The 19,572-nt window shown below is 42.5% G+C and overlaps 3 protein-coding genes across 3 annotated transcripts; 1 reads left to right on the top strand and 2 right to left on the bottom strand.

The window, feature by feature from the left end:
• Positions 1-1,640: 1,640 nt before the first annotated feature.
• On the top strand, positions 1,641-4,167 carry aqp8b (aquaporin 8b). The gene is made up of 5 exons (XM_071529821.1): positions 1,641-1,903; positions 2,507-2,633; positions 3,174-3,388; positions 3,770-3,904; positions 4,039-4,167. The coding sequence occupies exons 1-5, from the start codon at positions 1,644-1,646 to the stop codon at positions 4,079-4,081; spliced, it is 780 nt and encodes a 259-aa protein (XP_071385922.1). The 5' UTR covers positions 1,641-1,643; the 3' UTR covers positions 4,082-4,167.
• Positions 4,168-7,528: 3,361 nt separating this feature from the next.
• Positions 7,529-11,431, bottom strand: LOC139652665 (meteorin-like protein). Its single transcript, XM_071529820.1, has 4 exons — positions 11,239-11,431; positions 10,547-10,944; positions 9,410-9,469; positions 7,529-8,605 (listed from the first exon to the last, which is right to left on the bottom strand). The coding sequence occupies exons 1-4, from the start codon at positions 11,322-11,324 to the stop codon at positions 8,268-8,270; spliced, it is 882 nt and encodes a 293-aa protein (XP_071385921.1). The 5' UTR covers positions 11,325-11,431; the 3' UTR covers positions 7,529-8,267.
• A 3,744-nt stretch (positions 11,432-15,175) lies between these two features.
• cbx8a (chromobox homolog 8a (Pc class homolog, Drosophila)) lies at positions 15,176-18,216 on the bottom strand. The gene is made up of 5 exons (XM_071529833.1): positions 18,054-18,216; positions 17,892-17,935; positions 17,438-17,503; positions 16,888-16,954; positions 15,176-16,205 (listed from the first exon to the last, which is right to left on the bottom strand). Exons 1-5 carry the CDS (start codon positions 18,120-18,122, stop codon positions 15,348-15,350), a joined length of 1,104 nt encoding a protein of 367 aa, XP_071385934.1. The 5' UTR covers positions 18,123-18,216; the 3' UTR covers positions 15,176-15,347.
• Between the last annotated feature and the right edge of the window lie 1,356 nt (positions 18,217-19,572).

Below are 19,572 nucleotides of genomic sequence, written 5' to 3'. Positions count from 1 at the left end.
TTGAAAAATAAAGAAATCACATTCCACAATTTTGAAGAGTCAGAAATCAGTTTATTGTCAATATGGGTCAAATCTTAATTATGTATTTCTCTATGTTTATGTCTATTGTCATATCATCTGCAAGTTCTATTCACCTTTAATATTTTTTAGTCTAGAATTTACTCTGCATTTTAGCCAGCACTTGTCTCTACTCTTATAGTAGCCTAGATTATTTGTACCTTGTATGTTTTGTGTGTGTGCTGACACACACACACAAAACATACACACAAGTAACTGTCTGTCACAGCCGCACCAGTAGGTATATTAGGTATATAAACTAGTGCTTTGCAAATCAGTTGGGGGAGCCTGGTGTGCATCTGGTGCATCCAGAGCTCTAATAGTTAAATAAAGTTAGTTAATAGTTAATAGTTAAAAGTTATTCTAATTAAACTTGGTTATTTGATTTGCTGCTTGTCTCCCTAACCATGTTCCTGTTACCTTTAAATGCTGTCCTGAGTCCTGGTATCAAGTCCTTATACCAAAACTCCCTCACCACAAACTGGAGAATGTCAGACCACTGCTCACTGATCGAGGAAGGTAAAAAAACAACAGTATTATCTCCAACAAATGGAGATCCTGAGGATTTTCTGCTCCATATCTCCACCCACTGGTGGAGGGTAAAAGCAACCTGAACTCTGTTTTGCAGCTTCTGCTGTCACTCAATATGATTTGCACCTCAAAACTATTCTGACATGATCAGTAGCAAGTTTCAGCTGTGTTGTTTGTGACAGGGCTTCAGGGGAAAGTCTGAGTCGACTTGTTTACTGTAGTACCAACCTGGAGCAAAGGTACAAACTCTCTAGTCCTCACGTTCATGACTACAATAGGGTATTGATTAATGAATCTAGTGAATATGTGGCTGCTGTAGCATGAAATTAAGTACATGGACAATGGTGAAGTAATCTTTTCCCCAATTTAAAACAGAAAACAGACTTTGCACAGGGTTAAATACTTAGGAGGTGTTCCCTAGCTTATCTAATGCATTCTGGCTTGCATTATTGTTTCGGCTGTTGTTCATTTCACAATTTTATCATCATGACAGTATTGAAGTACTATCTACCTCAAAATACATGGGAATTGTTTGTGAAACCTGCCAAGCAGAATCTTAGCTGACCTTTATTATTCATTGTCTGGGTTCCAGTCCAAGAAGGAGTTTTCCAGCCCTAGACATTATGTGGCCCTTGTCCTGGTTTGTCCTGCTTTCCCCCTGCTATGGAAAAGTGGCTTTTGAAAACAGGGTTATTTAACTTCAAAGTTTCAATCATTGACAACAAACTGGAAGATTTTTAAACTGTTCATGGCATAGTTCATAATCTTGTCAGCAAATGCACAAGATATTCACCTGAGCCAGTGAGGACATGTGATGAGAGAGCATGTGATGATCAAACTTAGATTAATAAGAAAGAGAGTCAGCGAGTCCACAGCAGGTCAGTGGAGCAATCCTACCTGATGCCCTGCCTCCAGGGTCTGTCCTCATGAACCTACCAAAGTTCAAGTGATTAGCTGACACAGGTATGGAGATATTTGGATGCACGCTACGGGACAGCATCGTCAGTGTTGCATCTTCAGCTCTTACAACCAGACCTCTCTGAAGACTCTCCGTCATGGCCGATGAGAAGCTGGAGATGGGTGAAGTTGGGGCGTCTCTTATGTCTGCAGAACCTAAGAAGCCTCCAGTCAGACCTCCCAACAAATTTGAGCGTTTGATCCAGCCGTGCCTGGCCGAGCTGGTGGGGACTACTTTCTTTGTGTTCATCGGGTGTGTCTCAGTCATAGAGAATGTGGAGGCTGCAGGGAGGCTACAGCCCGCTCTGGTGCATGGTCTGGCTGTGGCCATCATGGTGGCTTGCATGGCTGAGATCAGGTGAGCATCATCTTCGGCATTCCTTCAAATATTTGAATAGTCTGCATGTTTTGCTTATCTGTTTTTCCCTGCCATGCATGCTGAGGTTTGCCATGAATTATGTGCTTTTCTCAGTGGTCAGAGGATTCTCTTCTGTGTGTTAGATGGTAGAGAAATATGCACACATCTTATATTTTTCAGAAGCACTATTTCTAAATACTTTTCTCTCTTATTGTGTATTTGAGGTGCATGTTGAGTTAAAGTGTTCCTTGTTTAGATAAGGTAATAAGACAAGAGGTTGCAAAATTCTCCAGGCAAAATTACTCATTCAGTAGTTGTGAATTCATTAATCTTCCACACGCTACTGTATAACACATCACATAACACCACATTTGACGTTTTGAGGGATATAGCATTTATAAAACAGCCCTCAAATTAATAGATATTACCCTGTTATTAGGCCAATCTACTAACATTAAGACTATCTAATCCTATATAGATGGTGCCCTTTAAAGTGAAGCTCATGACTGATACAAAGGTGAACGTATGAGGACAAAAACTCAAACAGCACTTTAAATGTAACCCGAGGAACTGAACTTTTGTACATGTCTTCTCTCTCCCCAGTGGCTCCCATTTCAACCCCCCGTTCACCCTGGCCATCTACCTGTGTGGGGGTATGGAGATGAATATGGTGGCCCCATACCTTGCGTGCCAATTGGTTGGAGGAGTGATTGGAGCTGCTATGGCAAAAGTGAATTGGTTTATCAATCTAAAATGTGGAGAGAGAGAGAGAAAGAGAGAGTATTCCATTGTCTCATCTATCGCATTCTTTATCAACCAACTACGGCAGTGGTCATATTTGTGTGCCAATTTCCATCATTATTAAACACGTGTTGCACAGCCAAGCTGTATTCAAACACACAAAACTTTATTTTAAATTCTAGTCACGATCCAAGGGGTTCCACAGATAGCAAATATGTCATGCTGAATTATATGGAAATGTGTATAAAATAATGCACAAGAGATCTAGATTTTTTCCATTTGATGTAATGTGCAGCCATAAAAAATGTCATCTTATGTTTGAATGTTTTACTTTTAAGCGTGATATAGCTTCAGTGAAGTGTTAGAACGTGCAGGTGTTGTAGATTAAGGAAAAAAATCTACAAGTATCTTTGAAGCTACTTAAGGGGAAATTCATGGGAAAAATCAGAGTACAAGGGGTTAATACTATCTTAGAGTGACATATAAATAACTTTTTCACAACTGAATCATTGTTGATCAATGCATACAGGCAATGACCTCCAGAGAGAACTATGCCAAGGCCCAGGGAGCTGCATTTGATCTGCTGCAGTCTGATAGTCAGCTAGGGGGCGCTCTGTTCGGAGAGATCGCCATGACCTGCCTGGTCACCATGGTGGTGCTGCTGGGGGCCGTCAACCCCAAGAGCAGGAGCCCCTTGGTGCCATTCATGGTGGGCTGCACCGTCATCATCAACGTCCTGGCTGGGTGAGTCACTGAAGAATTAGTGAGAAGAAGAATGGTGGATCTGGAGATGAGGAGTTAATTTCCAAAACTATATATCCATTTTGGAATTTAAGAGTAGGTGTCACTTTTTTCTAATGGTTTAGATAATCTTCCTGGCTTTATCCAAGAGATAAGATTTCAGGATCTCAAATCTCATTTGCATCTATCTATATCTCACATATGGATTGCAGGCATGAAGATAGGATAGAAATGTACAATAAGAGATTCTCATCACAATAGTAATTACAGTTAAACGGCCTTGTTTGAAGATTCCTGCTCACATAATTATGTGTACTGTAACTCATCTGGTGTAAACTGAATTTCTCACTGAAGTTAATCTAAAGTATCTTTGTCTTTTCTCAGTGGGGATGTGTCTGGTACCTGTCTGAACCCAGCCAGAGCCTTTGGCCCAGCACTAGTGAGCAACTATTGGACCTACCACTGGGTCTACTGGGTAGGACCCATTGCAGGAGGGCTAATAGCTGCTGCACTGGTTCGGTAGGTGCAGCACAACCTAAACGGAAACTTTAGATGATCCTGCTTTGATAGTATATTGTATGGATATCATGGACACATGTATAACTGACTGTTTGAACAAATTAAACCTATGAAATAATTTTCCTGTTTTCCAGACTCCTCCTTGGAGACAGGAGCACTCGACTCATCCTGAAATGAGGCCATTGTACATGGATTTGAGTGAGATGAATCATGAGACGGCTGTATCATCTCCACTCAAAATATAACCCCCTCTTCTGTTCCACTGAGATGTTTGTATGTCCGTACACTCTTTGTGCTATATAATAAAGTACGTTTTTTTACACAATAAAAAGTGAAGTCTTGATTCATCTTACTTTTTATGCTTTGCCCATGAAGTGTGTCACTTGACTTGTGGTGGTCAAAGTGGTGATGTTAGAAAAAAAACAGTGCTTTAAGCCTTGTACAGAATTGGTTACCAGCAGGGATGTAATATTATGCTCAGCTTACAGTTTGAAGTTAAAATTCAACAAAGCTGCAGATGATGATTAACTGAGTAAAGTTTACTTGCCTCTCCCTTAAAATGAAAAATTAAATAGCAATGGAAGACAGTCTTTGTACTTTGGCATGAGAGAGTGATACTGATTTGTGAATTAAGTTGCAGCTGCACATATAAGTAAATGATTGTAACTTACATCATGATACATTTTCCATTTCTATGATGCACATTGCTTCAGAGCTGCTATATACTGTGTGATAATATATATTTTCCATGCCTAGTTAACAGAAGTAAATTCTAGCTGTGTCATCCTCATGCATGAGCCTGTTTTGTTGCAAGGCCAAAAGCACATAATAACAAACTGAATTTCAACCAGGTGCATCAAGTGTGATGGCAATTATTTATAAAACTTTGGACCAACTCTCAGACTCATTACCCTCTGAATCGACAAGAACATAAAAACAACAAAATCACATTATCCAAAACTCAATTACTACTACAGATTTTCAACCACATTTTCTGACCACTAATAACAGCAGACCAAATGGCAACCTTTTCAAAGCCAAGAGGCATCTCTGCTTGGGCTTTGTGGTCCTGGTACCCTACCCCTGGTCTCTATAGCAGAAGCAGTGAATGCCTATGCAGCACTGGAGGGCTTCATGCTGTTTCCATATTGTACCCCTGGGCCTCCCCGCAGCAGTGGCCCACATGGGAAAGCAGGCCAGGCGGTGGGATAAACCAATTACCCCCCAGTCTGGGTGGACTCCTGCCGCTGCACCGTCCAAACGCTCCGGGCCGAGCCCTCCTGGGCTCGTTCCCCATGAGAGCCTGCTGGAATTCCCAGAGATGAGAATTGTGTGGTTTGAAAAGCCTGCAGAGAGGCTATATATTGCTTGGAAATTTGACATGGTGGCCCCCCAGGACAATACTAAGGGAGGAGATGTGGCTTCAAACTGGGCTTTTGCAGGACAAAATAAAAAAAATAGATTCTGAAAGACTTGATTGATTTTTGGGCAATTTTTTATGTACATGTTCTTCCAAAAAGAGAACCTTTTTGCGATACCTTTAACTCAGATATACAGATATTTGCAGCACAAGGTACATACGGAAAATGGTAATTACCTCATGATTACATATTACCAGTGATTCTTTGAAAATCATTCATCTAAGAATATCTGTGCCAAAAGTGTCATTTGTCTAGTATCTACATTTTTGCTGAAAAAGCCCAAAAGTATGTTGTTGGTTGCTGAGGACAGCTTAAATTGATATGTTGCTTGTCTGAGACCAAATTTTAGCTGAGACTGGACCAGGAGACATGCAAGAAAAGAGGATAGATGAGAGAGTGATATGAAAAATTAGAAATATCAGAGATGATGGGAAGATAGAATGCTGGAGGAAGGCAAGACTGGCATCTTGTCTAAACCTCTGAAAAGAAATGAATTTAGAAGCCAGATTAAAGAAGCAGAAATATATGAGGAGAGAGAAGGTGGATGGGGTGAAAGGTTGGGTTTCCCCTCCTCTGGCTCTCTGGATTCATTGGCCCTGACGTCTCTAGATGACAGCAGCCGTGACAATGGTCATTATGTCTGCCAGAAGCCTTGTCACTGCGGGGCCATTGTGAGGGCCCCATTCACCACACAGTCATTTACACTTTCATTGGCAGCTATTTAGTCCTAATAAAAAGTTCAACACACCAATTTGTGAGTCCTGCTCAGCCAAGGAGAAGTGTGGAATAGGCTAAGAAAGAAGTTGCTTTAAAAGTCAATTAATTGTTCCCCTCTTCTGGGAGGGGCGCAGGGAGGAACCCCAGGCTTTGGGGCCTCACATCTGTCCATTCATCTTCTTGGGCTGTGATGCAGGGGCCACACAACTCAAAAGAAAAGTCTGATTCAGCCTGCTCATTGCTTTGGCCATCTAAGGCGCATTTGTATATCATTTTATGGTAGGGCTATCCTATTATCATAAGACGCTGATTAGAAGGAAAAGATGGGATGCAGAAGGAAAAAGGCCAAAGTAAGCTTGTAGGACACTTGGCTCTAAATCCCATTCTCCTCATAAACCAGAGATTATGCAGGATATGATGGGGATGGGGGTGTAAATTCTGTTTAAGCCTCTACCATACCATGCATCAAAAGGAGCACAGGGCCATTCAGGGCCAGTGCATTCAGATGCTTGTGAATTGGAGGGCTTCATGAAATTCAGATGTTGATCCACTGTTCATGAGCTCAATTCAGTTCTAAACACTTCATCACTCACAGCTAGATTAACTGGCTAGATTTCATGTTAAAATAAAAAACTATCAATTATCAAAATGTTATTTTTATATTTAATGTGTTGCTGAAATAGCCTTGTTCTGAATCATACATTTGTGCCTGACAACAATAACTTCCAAATGTAGCTGGTCTTCATGTTATATGCCACATATGTCCACATATCAACTATGCATCTTCTGTATAAAAACAGCATGTGAGTAAGATAGGAGGCTATTACGACTAAGATAATCCGGTAAATCAAATTGGGGAAATGTTGGATTCTTGAATTAGGATTGTTCCCTATTCTAGCAATCTTGAGAAAATAAGGTTAATATATCAAATCTGGCTGATAAAAGAGACAGAGACCTGAGATCTTTCTAATTTATCATATGGCAAGGAAAAATAAGCTCCTTTATTCACTATCCCAGCAGACTCTGGCTGTGTCTCTTAGCTCGCCACAATGCAACAGAGAGGACAAGCCTCATCCAGAAGGGGAGAGGAGGGGAGGGGGGTGGAGCAACGCCCAACAAGTCCCCTGCCACTGCTTTCACCAACAATTAGGGTCATCTGTCTCTTGGCTCTAACATTTCTTATAATCCCCAGATAAAGTATGATGGGGTTGTTGAATTGCAATTAAATAAACACTTCCAATAAAATGTTTGGTTCTATAAATTGATAAAAACTGAATTGATGAAACAGTGTAGAGAAAAAACAATTTTGAAAAACAACAAAACCAAGATTTTACTCAGTTTCACTATCAAATGTCTATTTTTTACAAGAAGAACTACTTAACAAAACATCCTTTGAATAAATGCCAAAAAATGTTAGCACTATTACAATGGGTTCTTCAGTACATCAAATAAGATATTTTGTCTTATAGACATTTTATAGCCAACAATGACAAATGATAATCCTTATTTGGATACACAAAAAACATTAATTCAAAGGTCTTTGCATAGTCTACTGTATATATAAATAGACAAAGCAGAGATGCGTTCAAACTTTAGCATTGTTCATACCCTGTAGTGGACCTAAGTGATACAAAACCAAACAGAAATGACTCACAATAAAAATAACTTCAATACAATCAAATATGTAGCCTACAGGCCTGTTCACTGGGACAAATTGAGTCAAAACTTCTCCACGATTACGAATTGGCAGCTTAAATCTAGCCACTTGATTCCCTCCCGCCACAGTTCAGAGGGCAATTGTCACACAGAGCCAGCAAAGTGAACAGCGGTTGGTGTGGGGAGGAGCACAAAGAGAGAGCAGCAACCCAACCCCTTTTCAGTCTCCCAGGACCGTGGGCAGTGACGGGACAAACAAAGGCCGGCCCTCTCTAAGCCTCTTCCCACTGGGGAGGCACCGGTGCAGGAGGCCCTGCTCGCTCAGCTGGGCCCCTGTTCTGGTCCTTATAATGTGTTTTTCACCAGCGCTTCAACAGCTTTGTCCCAGCTGGTCCCTGATGTTGGGTGCCACCTTGATGGCACAGTCCCATTGCCATGACAACTCAACAGGGCCCCCACAGTGCCAGCGACAGAAAAACTTAGGGCAGAGGGTCCCTGTGGGTAAAGACTGCCCCGAACCGAATGTAGAACTCAGTAATGCTAAAAGTAGCCTAGTACAAGACGCTTCCTCAGTCCAAAGGGAAGTCACAGGAATTCCGACGTGCCGCCCGGGCCGTCTGGTAGACAGACAGGAAGTCTTTGTATCGTGGGGCACACCCTAACCAAGCTTCCCCGAAGTGTTCTGACCCTGTGAAAAGAAACTCCCCGCCCCCAGGCTTCACATGGCACTGCAGGAGTGTATGGATGTGTCCATGCCAAGAGGAGACGGACCTGGATGCCCCCACGGTGCCCTCTTCTTGCTCGAACACCCCGCTACGCTGCCAGTACACCCTGCCGCCCGACACCTCCACCAGTGAGGACTGTCGCTCCGGGTCATGGGACACATTCTTGATGTAGCCACGAACCACTGGAAGGAACAACCAGCAGAATCTCTATTAGTCCAGTTATACATTTCAAACTGTCAAGGAAATAAAATGAACAATTCTGTGATGCATAGTTGATCATAACTGTCAATGTTCCCTCCAAAAGTTTCTTCCACATCCCCCACTTTCCCTTTTCTTCCGTGACAAAAAAGAGTTGCACATGTCCCTTTTATTGTCCCTCTGTGGCCATTTACACTTTCACTGGTCAGCTACTTTCCCTCATCAAAAAATCGAAGTTGGCGATTTGTGAGATTAGGGCACGGGAATCAAGCTCTAAATGGAGCTGGGCTCAATGGACCCATTGCTTCTGCTCTGTTGCCGTCTAAAGCACATGCCCCTCCCATTATGCAGCCTCAGCCCCCCACATCTGTTGGGCCCCCTCTGCCCAGCAAACAGAGCTGCTTTCTGGGAATGGATCGGACAATACATTTTAAAAAATTTACTCAGGGAAGATTTGCTGTACATGTATGATCTTTTTCAGCACCATCCTGCTTCACACATTTGGAAACGTTTATACCCAGAAACATTTATATATTTATACCCCATACAACCACAGTCGTCTACTGTTTGCCATTGAGCAGCTTCACAAAGTTTCTCCTTCAGTATCTCACCATTCCAGCTCACTTTACATTGCTTTGTGAACAAACAGTCATGAACAAACCAGGACATTAAGGATAGGTAATGGGCATTAAAGCTCCAATATGTCTTTGTGGGAATTAAATGGGTCTTTAAGTGGATTTAAATAGCAATAGATGTGGACATAATAGTTTGTCATTATGAATACCCACCAAAGTCACTGTTGCAGATGGCCATGAGGAGTTCTGTGTCATTGCAGGGCCGGCATGAAGCTGTGGGTAGAGAAAATTAGAAAAGAAAATGAGAAAATACTTTGTCATTAAAGCCAACTGAGTAAAAGTGTAGTTGATTAAAACCTGTATCCAGTCTATCAAACCATACACAGTCCAAAGTATTATGTTGAGAGCTGTAGACTGAGACAGACTGATTGATGGATGGGTGTCACTTCTCCACCCTACCGCTTCACTTAGCCTACTTATAATCTGACGCACATACCAGCTCCATTCAACTCTCTCCTCAGATCAAACCAAGGGTCAGATGAAGGAATGCTGCTCATGTGTTCATGCTCCATTCATTGCTCTGCCCACCATACCAACTCCAGATCAAAAACCTTGACTAGTCTTGACCCCCATGTTTGACTCCTATTGTATCGGCCTAATTGAAAGGCCCCATGCCAGTGCGAAGACTGCAGAAGTCAACACTCACATTCTCCTCCACAACCCCGCCAGTCTGTCAATACAGAGACGCGATAAACCAGACAGACAGAGAGCGCAGCTGGCTATTATCACTGGACAGAGAATGACATCACCTCATTGAGACGGGCCCGCACACATAGCCTACATAAATGCTAACAAACACACATGCACAATGACGAGGCATTTGCGGAATCTGCAAAATATTTGCCGTCTCAATTGAAGCCCCTGTGGGCCGGAGCCCCCCGGCCGCCCTGCGGTCTGCTCTCTGCTCCCTGCTTTGTCCCCGCCGGACACCAGACAGACAGACAGACAGACAAAACACACGGCTGGCCAGCAGCTGCCCACTCCGCTCTGCATGCTTGGGGTTTGCCTTTAATTAGATAACCGACTCTGAGACTAGCAGTGGCCCCTAACCACAGGATTGGTCAATTAAACTACAGGTGCAAAGTCTCGCATTCTATTAATCAGTAATATGAATATAAATAGCCTACAATGAATACCTATTTTATCATGTGACTGGGAATAGGCAAAATGCACCAATGGATAGGTTTTAATTAAACTTGCATTTATAAATATAGCCTCAGGTGTTTTTAAATGTAAAAGGCTTGATTTGAGATTGTTCTTCGTGCTCCAAAATAGACTAGGCATACTCACTTTGCAGCCCACTGTGTCCCAGGTTGGGCGCAGCACTCCTGTTCCCCAGCAGCTCATATCTGAAGCCCACCATGGGTCGGCTCACGTCGCTCTGCGGGCTGGCCTGGAGGTAGATAGCGGGCCTCTGTGGCCCATCTGCCCGGAAACAGAACACCTGCTCCGGCCGCCCGCCATCCGTCATCAGCAGCTCGAGCTCTCCGGCGCGTTCGATGTACACACTGGCTCCGCGGAACGTGCGGGACGGTTTGATGCACACGGTGGTGCGCTGGGCGTAGGACAGGTTGGGCTCCAGCACCACCCTGAGGGCCTGGCCCGGGTAAACCCACCGCACTGAGCCCTCTGTGCAGCGCAGCCGCACCTGAAGCACCGTCCTGGAGTCCCCATCCGCACCAAAACCGCTGCATCCAACGGGGAAAGACGACTGATTAATAAGTCAGCAATATCAAAGAGGTTTCACCTTATTCAAAATTCAAATAAAGACTATAGAATATTGCATAGACAATTAGACAATTTTATTGTATTATAGGCTAAGATGTAGCCTAGGTAAATGAAAAGGAAACTGTCTGTATGCCTTTAAAATGGGCTACATTAGCCTTTTTTTTTAAATTAATTTTATCGTTCTACCATAATCTATTTCATAATCATGGGTGTTGCATTTAATTTACAATTTGGTTTCAAAAGACGTTCCTCACCTTCCGGTCCAGTTGCATAGATCAGCCGCACAGTGCCATAACTGAAGAGCCAGTATAGAAATCGAAATAATCCCATTTGGCGACATCTCAACCACAAGAAGATATAAATCTAAACTCAAATTGACGACAACACATGACTTGAAAAGTAAAGTGTCTCAGTAGGCGAAGTTAGAAAGAAGTGCTGCAGCACCACAATGCTGTGATTCAGCTTCAGGAATAAAAGACATGAGGCGCTTCATTTGGTTTCTCTCTCTCTCTCTCTCTCTCTCTCTCTCTCTCTCTCTCTCTGCCCCCCCCCCCCCCCCCCCCCCCCCCCGCCCGCCCGCCCGCCCCCGTTCTCTCTTTCAGTCCACTACTTGTGTAAAACTCAGATTTTGCTAATTAGGACTGATCCAGTTGTTGGAGACGGCTGGTCTCTGCAGGTCTTTGTCTTTGCTCTCCAAAGAGACAATCCGTTTGAAGCCTTCAGCCATCTGTTAACATCAGTGCGCCTATTCCGGCCAGTGAAACTACAACGCCCTTCCTCTACTCTATAAGAAGCAGTAGTTTATTATACTTTATTTAACTCAAGTTCTCAGCATTTTAGTCTTTTTTTTATTTTTGTTTTCAGTAGGCCTAATTTAATACATTTGCCTCTGAAACGTGCAATAACATGGTGTTTCATTAAAGCCGAGATACAACAAAGTATTATTAGGAAAAGTAAAAAACAACAACAAAAAAAAAGATTAAACTGACTACACCCAAAAGCCCGACATGTAGGCCAACTATACTCCATAGCCTACTTCCTATCCAACTATGCAATACGAATATTCTTCATAACAAGATCAATTCAAAATGATTTAAAATCATTAAAAAAATAAAATAAAAACGGAAAGAAAAACATTAGTTTTATGTAGCCTATGTGTAGGGAGGTACAATCTTTTCAGGAAAATGAAATAATTAATTCATTGACCCAAAACCAACACACTTTCTGTGCTTGAGCTTCATCTAGTGGCAGGTTGACGCAGCGCACAATGAGCTCACATCTGGAAGCCAAAATGTAGGCTTCAGGCTATACTGGCCCGAAAACAGACAGCGGGAATATAACTCATCAGCCGCTAATATCGGAGATGAATAGGACCTGGAATGCGTTACATGGCTTTCAGCAATGATTCATCTACTAAGGATGGGCAGTTTTAGCCTATTCAATTTTAATCAAGGTCCCTGTGCAAAATAATTTGGCACTAATTCAAGTTCATGTTGGTGGCGACATCTTGTGGAGGTAAAGTCTATGGGCCGTAACCAGAGCGGTGATGGCTGCTTTTCAAGGCCTGCGTATATTCCCTTAGGCAGCATCAGATCAAAGGCTTGAGGTTTTTGATGGGTATGTCGTTGAGTAAATTACACTCATATGGAGAATTTGGCCAGATGTTTTCTCAGCTGCAGGAAAAGCCTTTGCTGCTCTGCAGGGGCGTCAATTCACTAAATCCTAAGGTATGGCAAATATAATTTGCCACCGCAACTTAGAAACCCCGCTTATTTCAACGAAACGCCTGGGGACAAATGGAGCAATGATGACTGACAAGATATTATGTGGTCTATGTGATACATTTTTAGACGATAGGTCACACAGAATATCTTGCACAGACGCGCGGCTTAGAGGCAACGTTGGCCCTGAATGCTCCATTATTTGATTGATTTAGATAGGCCTATGTCTTCCAAATACATTTCTGGTGATTGTTATTGCTTGATCTTCGCTCTCCATTATATTGAAAAAAACTGTAGGATCAAATTTGGACCCAGTTAGACTGAGGTATAAGGCATGTGCCAACACCTCTGCTATATCCAATTGATGCCCATTCTGTTTGGACAGGGTTAAAGCTTTTGACGTTCTGATAGTCCGCAAGTTGGTTAATATTACAATGGCCCCTATCCTGTCTCTCATTTAAAATGGGTGAGCCAGAAACCAAATGAAGATCCTTTACAGGGGTACTGGTTGGTCTGATTGGGTTATGTGTCCCAGAGAGAGAGAGGAGAGCAAAATGAATGGAGGCTTTGTGTGGAAAAGAGCCGCCTTTTAGTGGCGCGCTGCACCCTGAATACTTTATCAGAGGACCAAGGTGATGTAGAATGTCCCTGGTCTGACAGCACTTCCAGTGTTGAAAAAGAAAATCATACAAGCCATGCAAAGTTGCTACAGAGACTCAATATGATCTTAAACAAAAGCCTCACCTTTTCCAAAGGACATAATTGGTAGCTATGGCCTACCAACAATAAAGACAGGAGCTTACAATTTACAAGCCTCATCATCTCTAGATATTGCTCGGTCCATTTAGCGGTTAAATGGCTCAGGGGGTGCCTGTAACCAAAATATTAAAATAATTAACAGATGAACGGTTGATAAAAATTAAAGCCGCCAAAGCAGACTCGCTCCATGCTCAACAGTGTAGCGAATAAAACAAGTGTCTCGCAGTCGGGGTTGGGCCTAATTCTAACTTAATTCTCCACTTTTTTTTTACAAAGTTAAATTATTTGACCACATACAACATGGTGGTGGTGGCGATGATGATGATGATAATTATGATGATGATGGTTATGATGAAACAGATAAGACTAGGCCTAAGTTTCAGGCAATTTAGGCCTATAGGCTAAGTGTATCAGTTAGGCCCAGTCTAGTCACTCAACACTTCTGGGTCATATCATTATAAGTCTAATGATGTAAGATTTGTAGCTCTTCTGTTGTTCATTGAAGACGATTGGAAGGGTTAGGGACATAAAATCAAATTCAGTTCCCTCTTGAGATCTTGAGAACGGGCCTACATTATCAGAGGTGAAACAGCGGTGTCACGGTCACCGTTTTTATCTGTGAAATCCCCTATAGCCATCTCGGTATAATGCCGGAGGACTCATGGTGTAAAGATGCCATAGGCTGTGTTCATCTGCAGCCCACAGTAGCCTCACATGAAAAGCAAGCTTGTCTGAATTAAATAAGTTACTCTTCCCAATGATAGCAGGCCCACATGCATATTGGAGGTCCATGGCCAAATCACTGCTAAAATCAATCCTGGATTTATAGGGCATTACAACATTACCACTTTTGGATGGTGACTTTGGATGAGAAACACTGGTATAGATATCTGTGTAGTGCAATAGTCAGGGTGTCAGTGCAATAATCAATACCTATACTAAAATCGATCCAAAAAGGCTACAGCTCCCTCCGCCTAATTTGATTCATCAAACATTTTAGGACTATATATTGCAATTCTGAAGAGTGAATACTGTTGAAACCCAGGAAAAAATATTTCTGTTAATAGATTAATTACTATTACTATTAAAAATGTTGTGATTTGAAGAAGGTATATAGAGCAATTGAAGATAATTAATATTGACCCCGCGGTTAAGTGATGATTTCGACGATGTGGCACGATCCTGCTACCTAATAAACATTCCTAATAATTATGCAAGAAAGGCTGAATATTGTTTTGTTTTTTTTCTAGGGGGTTTTCAAATGAAAAAACGACGCAGTTATTATAAGAACCTCCCACTTTAGAACAAAGAGTGATGGAGGGGGTAAAAAGATGACTGGAAATAATCTTCAATCATCGGTGTCATTTTGTGCTTTATATAAGGCTCAGCAGAGGATGAATCCAAAACAAATATAAATCCATATCCAATTCCAGTCTTGCCCTAACGGGGAACACTGTGTCACTGTGTTGAGTGGCATGAGCCCACATGTTCAGACTGTGGGAATATTTCACATGGTTAAGATGAATGACAATGGAATGCAGGTTTTGACTAGAATGGAGGCTATTTATGATAATATGCTTCAACTATTTGACACAAAAGGCTTCTGTGGATTTATATGTTAACTATAAACAAGTAGAGGGCGTAATATTGACAATTTTGAGGTGAAAACAAACTGCAAATGTTACAGACAACAAAATATCCATTAGAAGTTATGTCTGATTTTTAATTTGCTCAACATGGTATTAAATATTTCGTATGTACACGGAGAGTTACATAGAAAAAATATAGTAATACAGTAGGCTTGTTAGTTAGTAGCTTCTTAAACAATTATGAATAGATATAGGCATATATTAAGTCTTCTGCCCGACATCAAAAGCACGTACTCATCTTTTATCTCTGAAAAAGCCTTTGTCCGTGTTGCTCTCTCTGATGGTGACTGTCAAGAAGTTCGTCGTGACATCTGTCACAGTCACGTTATCCAAGTTGCTGAGACTCGGAGTCCAGGACGCGTCTGGTCGCTTGGATGACTCACTGGCCTCAGCCTGTCTCGAGATGACAGCAGGTTGTTCCCGGGGCCCAGAATACTCCTCAGCACGACAGTTGTGCTTTTGTGCCAAGTGCTTCGGCCTGGGCCGAGGAATAGACATCCTAGTCAAGCAATTAGTCCTGTGCCCCCCCTGATTAGCCTTGCGCACATCTGGATTGCGTGTGCAAGTTTGGGACAGGCCTGCGCTCCCCATATGTCTCTGCTCATGGCTAGACTTGGGCGTGATCGTGGTCTCCTCTTGAAACCTCCTCGTCAGCTGCATGAGGCTGTGATCAGACGTCTCTCCGTGCTGATGCAAACGTCGGGACATTTTGGACAGACCGTGTGGCACCGGCTCCTCCAGTAGCCTGCTCCGCTTATTATCAGGCTCTGCCGGGCTGTTCCCATGATCTTTATTATAAGGTAAAATCTGCTTGGGTTTGCGCCCTCTCTTTTTGGGCACACTGGCGGATTCCTGGAGCGTGAATGAGGCGGGTGGAGCCGGTCTGGGCCTCCTATCTAGCTCTGGAGGTCGGACATGGACACATTCCCCTCTGTTGACCGCGCTCGGTGGGAAGATAGTGGGGACAACGGTGCGTAAGCCCTCTCGGGCCCTCGGTGTTATGACAGGCTCCGGGATGGGATAGGAAACCTGGATCCCCCTCGGAGCTTCTCTTCTGAATTCATATGTCTTGGCTTTGGCTTTGACTTTGGCCTGGAGACAGAGAGAAAATAACTGTTATAAGTTATAGATGACAATGTCGTCTCTGGAGGGAATTTAATAGTTTAAGAGAGGCAGCTGGGGATCTATTTGGGTACATTGGACTTCCAAGGTTTCACCCAAAAGCTGCTTTTTGTTTGTTAAGTAATACAGTCATTTTAAAATTGTATTAAAGAATGAGGAAAATTGAAGCTTCAGCCAGAGGCATGGGAGTCTACATTATTTTATCTGGATGCTTGCAGAATGTGCACATACATTTATCATAACCAACAATTTCAATTAGCCTAAATTATTTTGAAAATATATAAAAATGATAAAACCTTGAGAACGCCAAATATAGGCTAGTATTTGATAAGATTAACTACCTTAAAATTGCTTTGATGATGAAATAAAATCTATATTTTCTGCCGGGTTACACTTATTCCAATGAAACAATTTTCACCTCATGAAATGGCAAATAGTTTTAAGTCTGTTCATAATGCAACGAAGTATAGAGGCAGCTCTCATCAAAAACAACTCAATGACACTCCAATAGTTATACAACTGATATGGCTGCCTAGCTGTTCATGTCATGGAAATGATTCATTTGGGCCATAGGCTACATGACATGCCCCATGACAGGAAACGAATGCAAACCACTATAGAACTGTTAAAGCTGTCATTAACTTTCACTCACCTTCAAAAGAAATGTCTCGGGTTTAGGTCCCCTCTTTTTTGGCCCAAACAGCTCCCTTTCGCGTTCCCTGGTGAATGAAATCTTATTAAAAGATTCACCACAACACTCATTTGAATAAGCACACTTTAAAACAAAGTCCGCCTTAACAAGTCATTTCTCATTTAGTCCCATTTAGTCTTAAAAATCTTATTTTCTTAGCAAGTGGGTAAATCTGCCAATGTGTGAGAGAATTCCCACTTGTTCCCAGTGCAATTTAATTGTTTCAGGATTATATATATATTTTAGAAACAAGTGCCAATAAGGCAGGTGTCTCCACTAGTATCAAGACCTGATTCAAGAAAATTCTTGAAACAAGTTGATTTGCATTGGAAACAAATTAAATCATCTCCATTTGCAGGTTTCTGTGTTCACTTGTTCGAATAAAAAACAAGATTTTAAGACTCAAAACTAGACTGAAAGACGAATGATGATGTATAGTTTTGTGGAGCAGAACGCGTGCTGCCATCTCATTTCTGCAGAGAGGCCTACTGCTGCGCTGTCAAACCCTCACCTCTCCTCGAAGGCAGCAAAGAGACGTGCATCCAGAATGTTTTCCTCCGGTTCCCAAGTGCTGTACCTACATCAAAATAATGAAGAGGGAGAGGTGTTCTGGGCCGTAAGGGGAGCGCATCACACGCCTAAACAGACACATGGTACACTTTTATCAAAGCTGCCTCGCTTCGTGCACTGCAATTATCGACTACGTAGCGGACAGTGACGCACTGTGAACTCAGCCATTGCTAAAGCTAGTGGTGACTTTACATCCCAGCGGGCTGATACGCACACATTTTCCAAACCGTGCTGTTGCACACAGCCGACCAGGCCTACACAGTAGGCTCTGCTATGAAACAGTAGACAGAGTATATGTACACAAACAAAATATAACGACAGACTCTGAGCTGCTGCAGTTGTGCGAGCGGCCAGGCAGGAGCGCTGTCCTTTACAGCCTCGGCGATTATACTCACTTCTGAGACCAACCCTTCCATTTCACAAGATATTCCCAGCGACCCTGCAAAAAAGATCCGTAATAGATTCAGGTTATCAGCGGATTGCCTTTCGGCGCTGCACAAACAAATGGTTGCGTAATAGGTGGAGACACAGCCTGTGGACAAAAACGCAGCGAGTACCCGTCTTATACGGCGTTTAATGATGGACTCGGCTGCGAAGACGCTCTCACCAACAGCCGAGAGCTCCATGGTTTACATGAACCTCGTCTGTTTCTGCCTGTGTTATTTTTTGTTTTTGGCTTTCCCGTGTCCTCTTCGGGTTGTTTAATTCCGCACATCCCATAATACGCGATGTGGGGATGACGTCATCACGTCTTTTTCTGTTGCCAGGCACCGCAGTCGGTAGGAAGGATCGTGGTAGAGCACATTGGCTCAGCTGTTGCTACGTGCTCCGGGTTGCTGAGTGAAGGGGAGGAGCCCCGCTGCTCTGGCTGCTGTACAGGAATGTCTGGCAAAGTAGAAGAGCCAAAGTCAGAGGCTCTCAAAGGGGGGTCCGGGGACCCCCAGGGGTCCCTGAGGGGAGTCCAGAGGTCCCCACCAAAAGGAGGAATAGTTTAATTCCACTATAATTAAATTGATTATAAGTTATCCTAGTGAGAGAATATATGAGAATGACTATGCTAATCACAGGTTTCACCGTCATCACTACCTCCCATGCACAACCCAGCTATAAAAAAACAAATACATCTATAAATATGATTTAAAAAATAAATAGAATATATGAATAAAGCAGCAGCAACAACAATTGCCAAATTTGTTTTCAAATCGGGGTCCCTGCGACAAAACCCTATTAAATGGGGGCCTATGGTCTACTCGCATGTGCGTCTACTTGGGGATCCGTGACATGGAAACGCTGGAGAACCGCTGGCCCGAGTAAACCCGGCCTCAGGCACAGATGAGCTCTTTAACATAAGCTCGCAATCGCTTATTTAAAAGGCTTTTTCATAACCTGTAACGACACATTTTCATTACAATTTCACATATTGCACAGCATCGAGTCATAAAAAGGCCCTTACATCATCTCTATGTGCATTACGGTGCCATACCGTGCGTAATTGAACTTTTGCGCATTATGGCTTAAATTCCAATTTTACGCATGGCACGCCTGTCTATGAAAAAGCACAAAATCTTTGTTTGAATGCGCAGATAAATTAGCTTAGTGCTTAAACATCGCTTGTATAGAGTGCATTGGCACATAAACTATATCAGGCAAATCTTCAATCTTTCAATCTTTCAATTATTTTTGTATAATAAGTCTGAGATCGCCGACACTGCGGTTCAAATATGGCTATACATTTGCATTTGTATAGTATAGTATATTGTATAGTTATTGCCACACATGCTTACTCTATTCAGTCTAAGAATTAGACTGAACGCCGATGAGATTCTTCCAAAGGGAGCAGCCATTAGACTTTAGACGATTAAGCGCAATAGTTTAATTATATAAGAACGGGCATTTTTATAGAAAGAGCCGTTTACACACATTGAAATCCAGCCACAAATCAAATGACATAATTAAATCGGAAAAGGTAGTCCAATGAAAGTGAGAGGTTGAATATTAATTGCTTCACTCAAAAATGGTCAGAATTGCCTCAAATAACAGCTTGAAGCCGGAGGGGATATAAAAATGTTTTGTGTA

The sequence above is a fragment of the Centroberyx affinis genome, unplaced genomic scaffold, assembly GCF_046629955.1.
Source record: "Centroberyx affinis isolate AG114_WGS23_722 - 3 ecotype Tasmania unplaced genomic scaffold, CSIRO-AGI_Caff_v1 ptg001842l_1, whole genome shotgun sequence".
Taxonomy (NCBI): domain Eukaryota; kingdom Metazoa; phylum Chordata; class Actinopteri; order Beryciformes; family Berycidae; genus Centroberyx; species Centroberyx affinis.
This window is presented reverse-complemented; position numbering and strand designations above follow the sequence as displayed.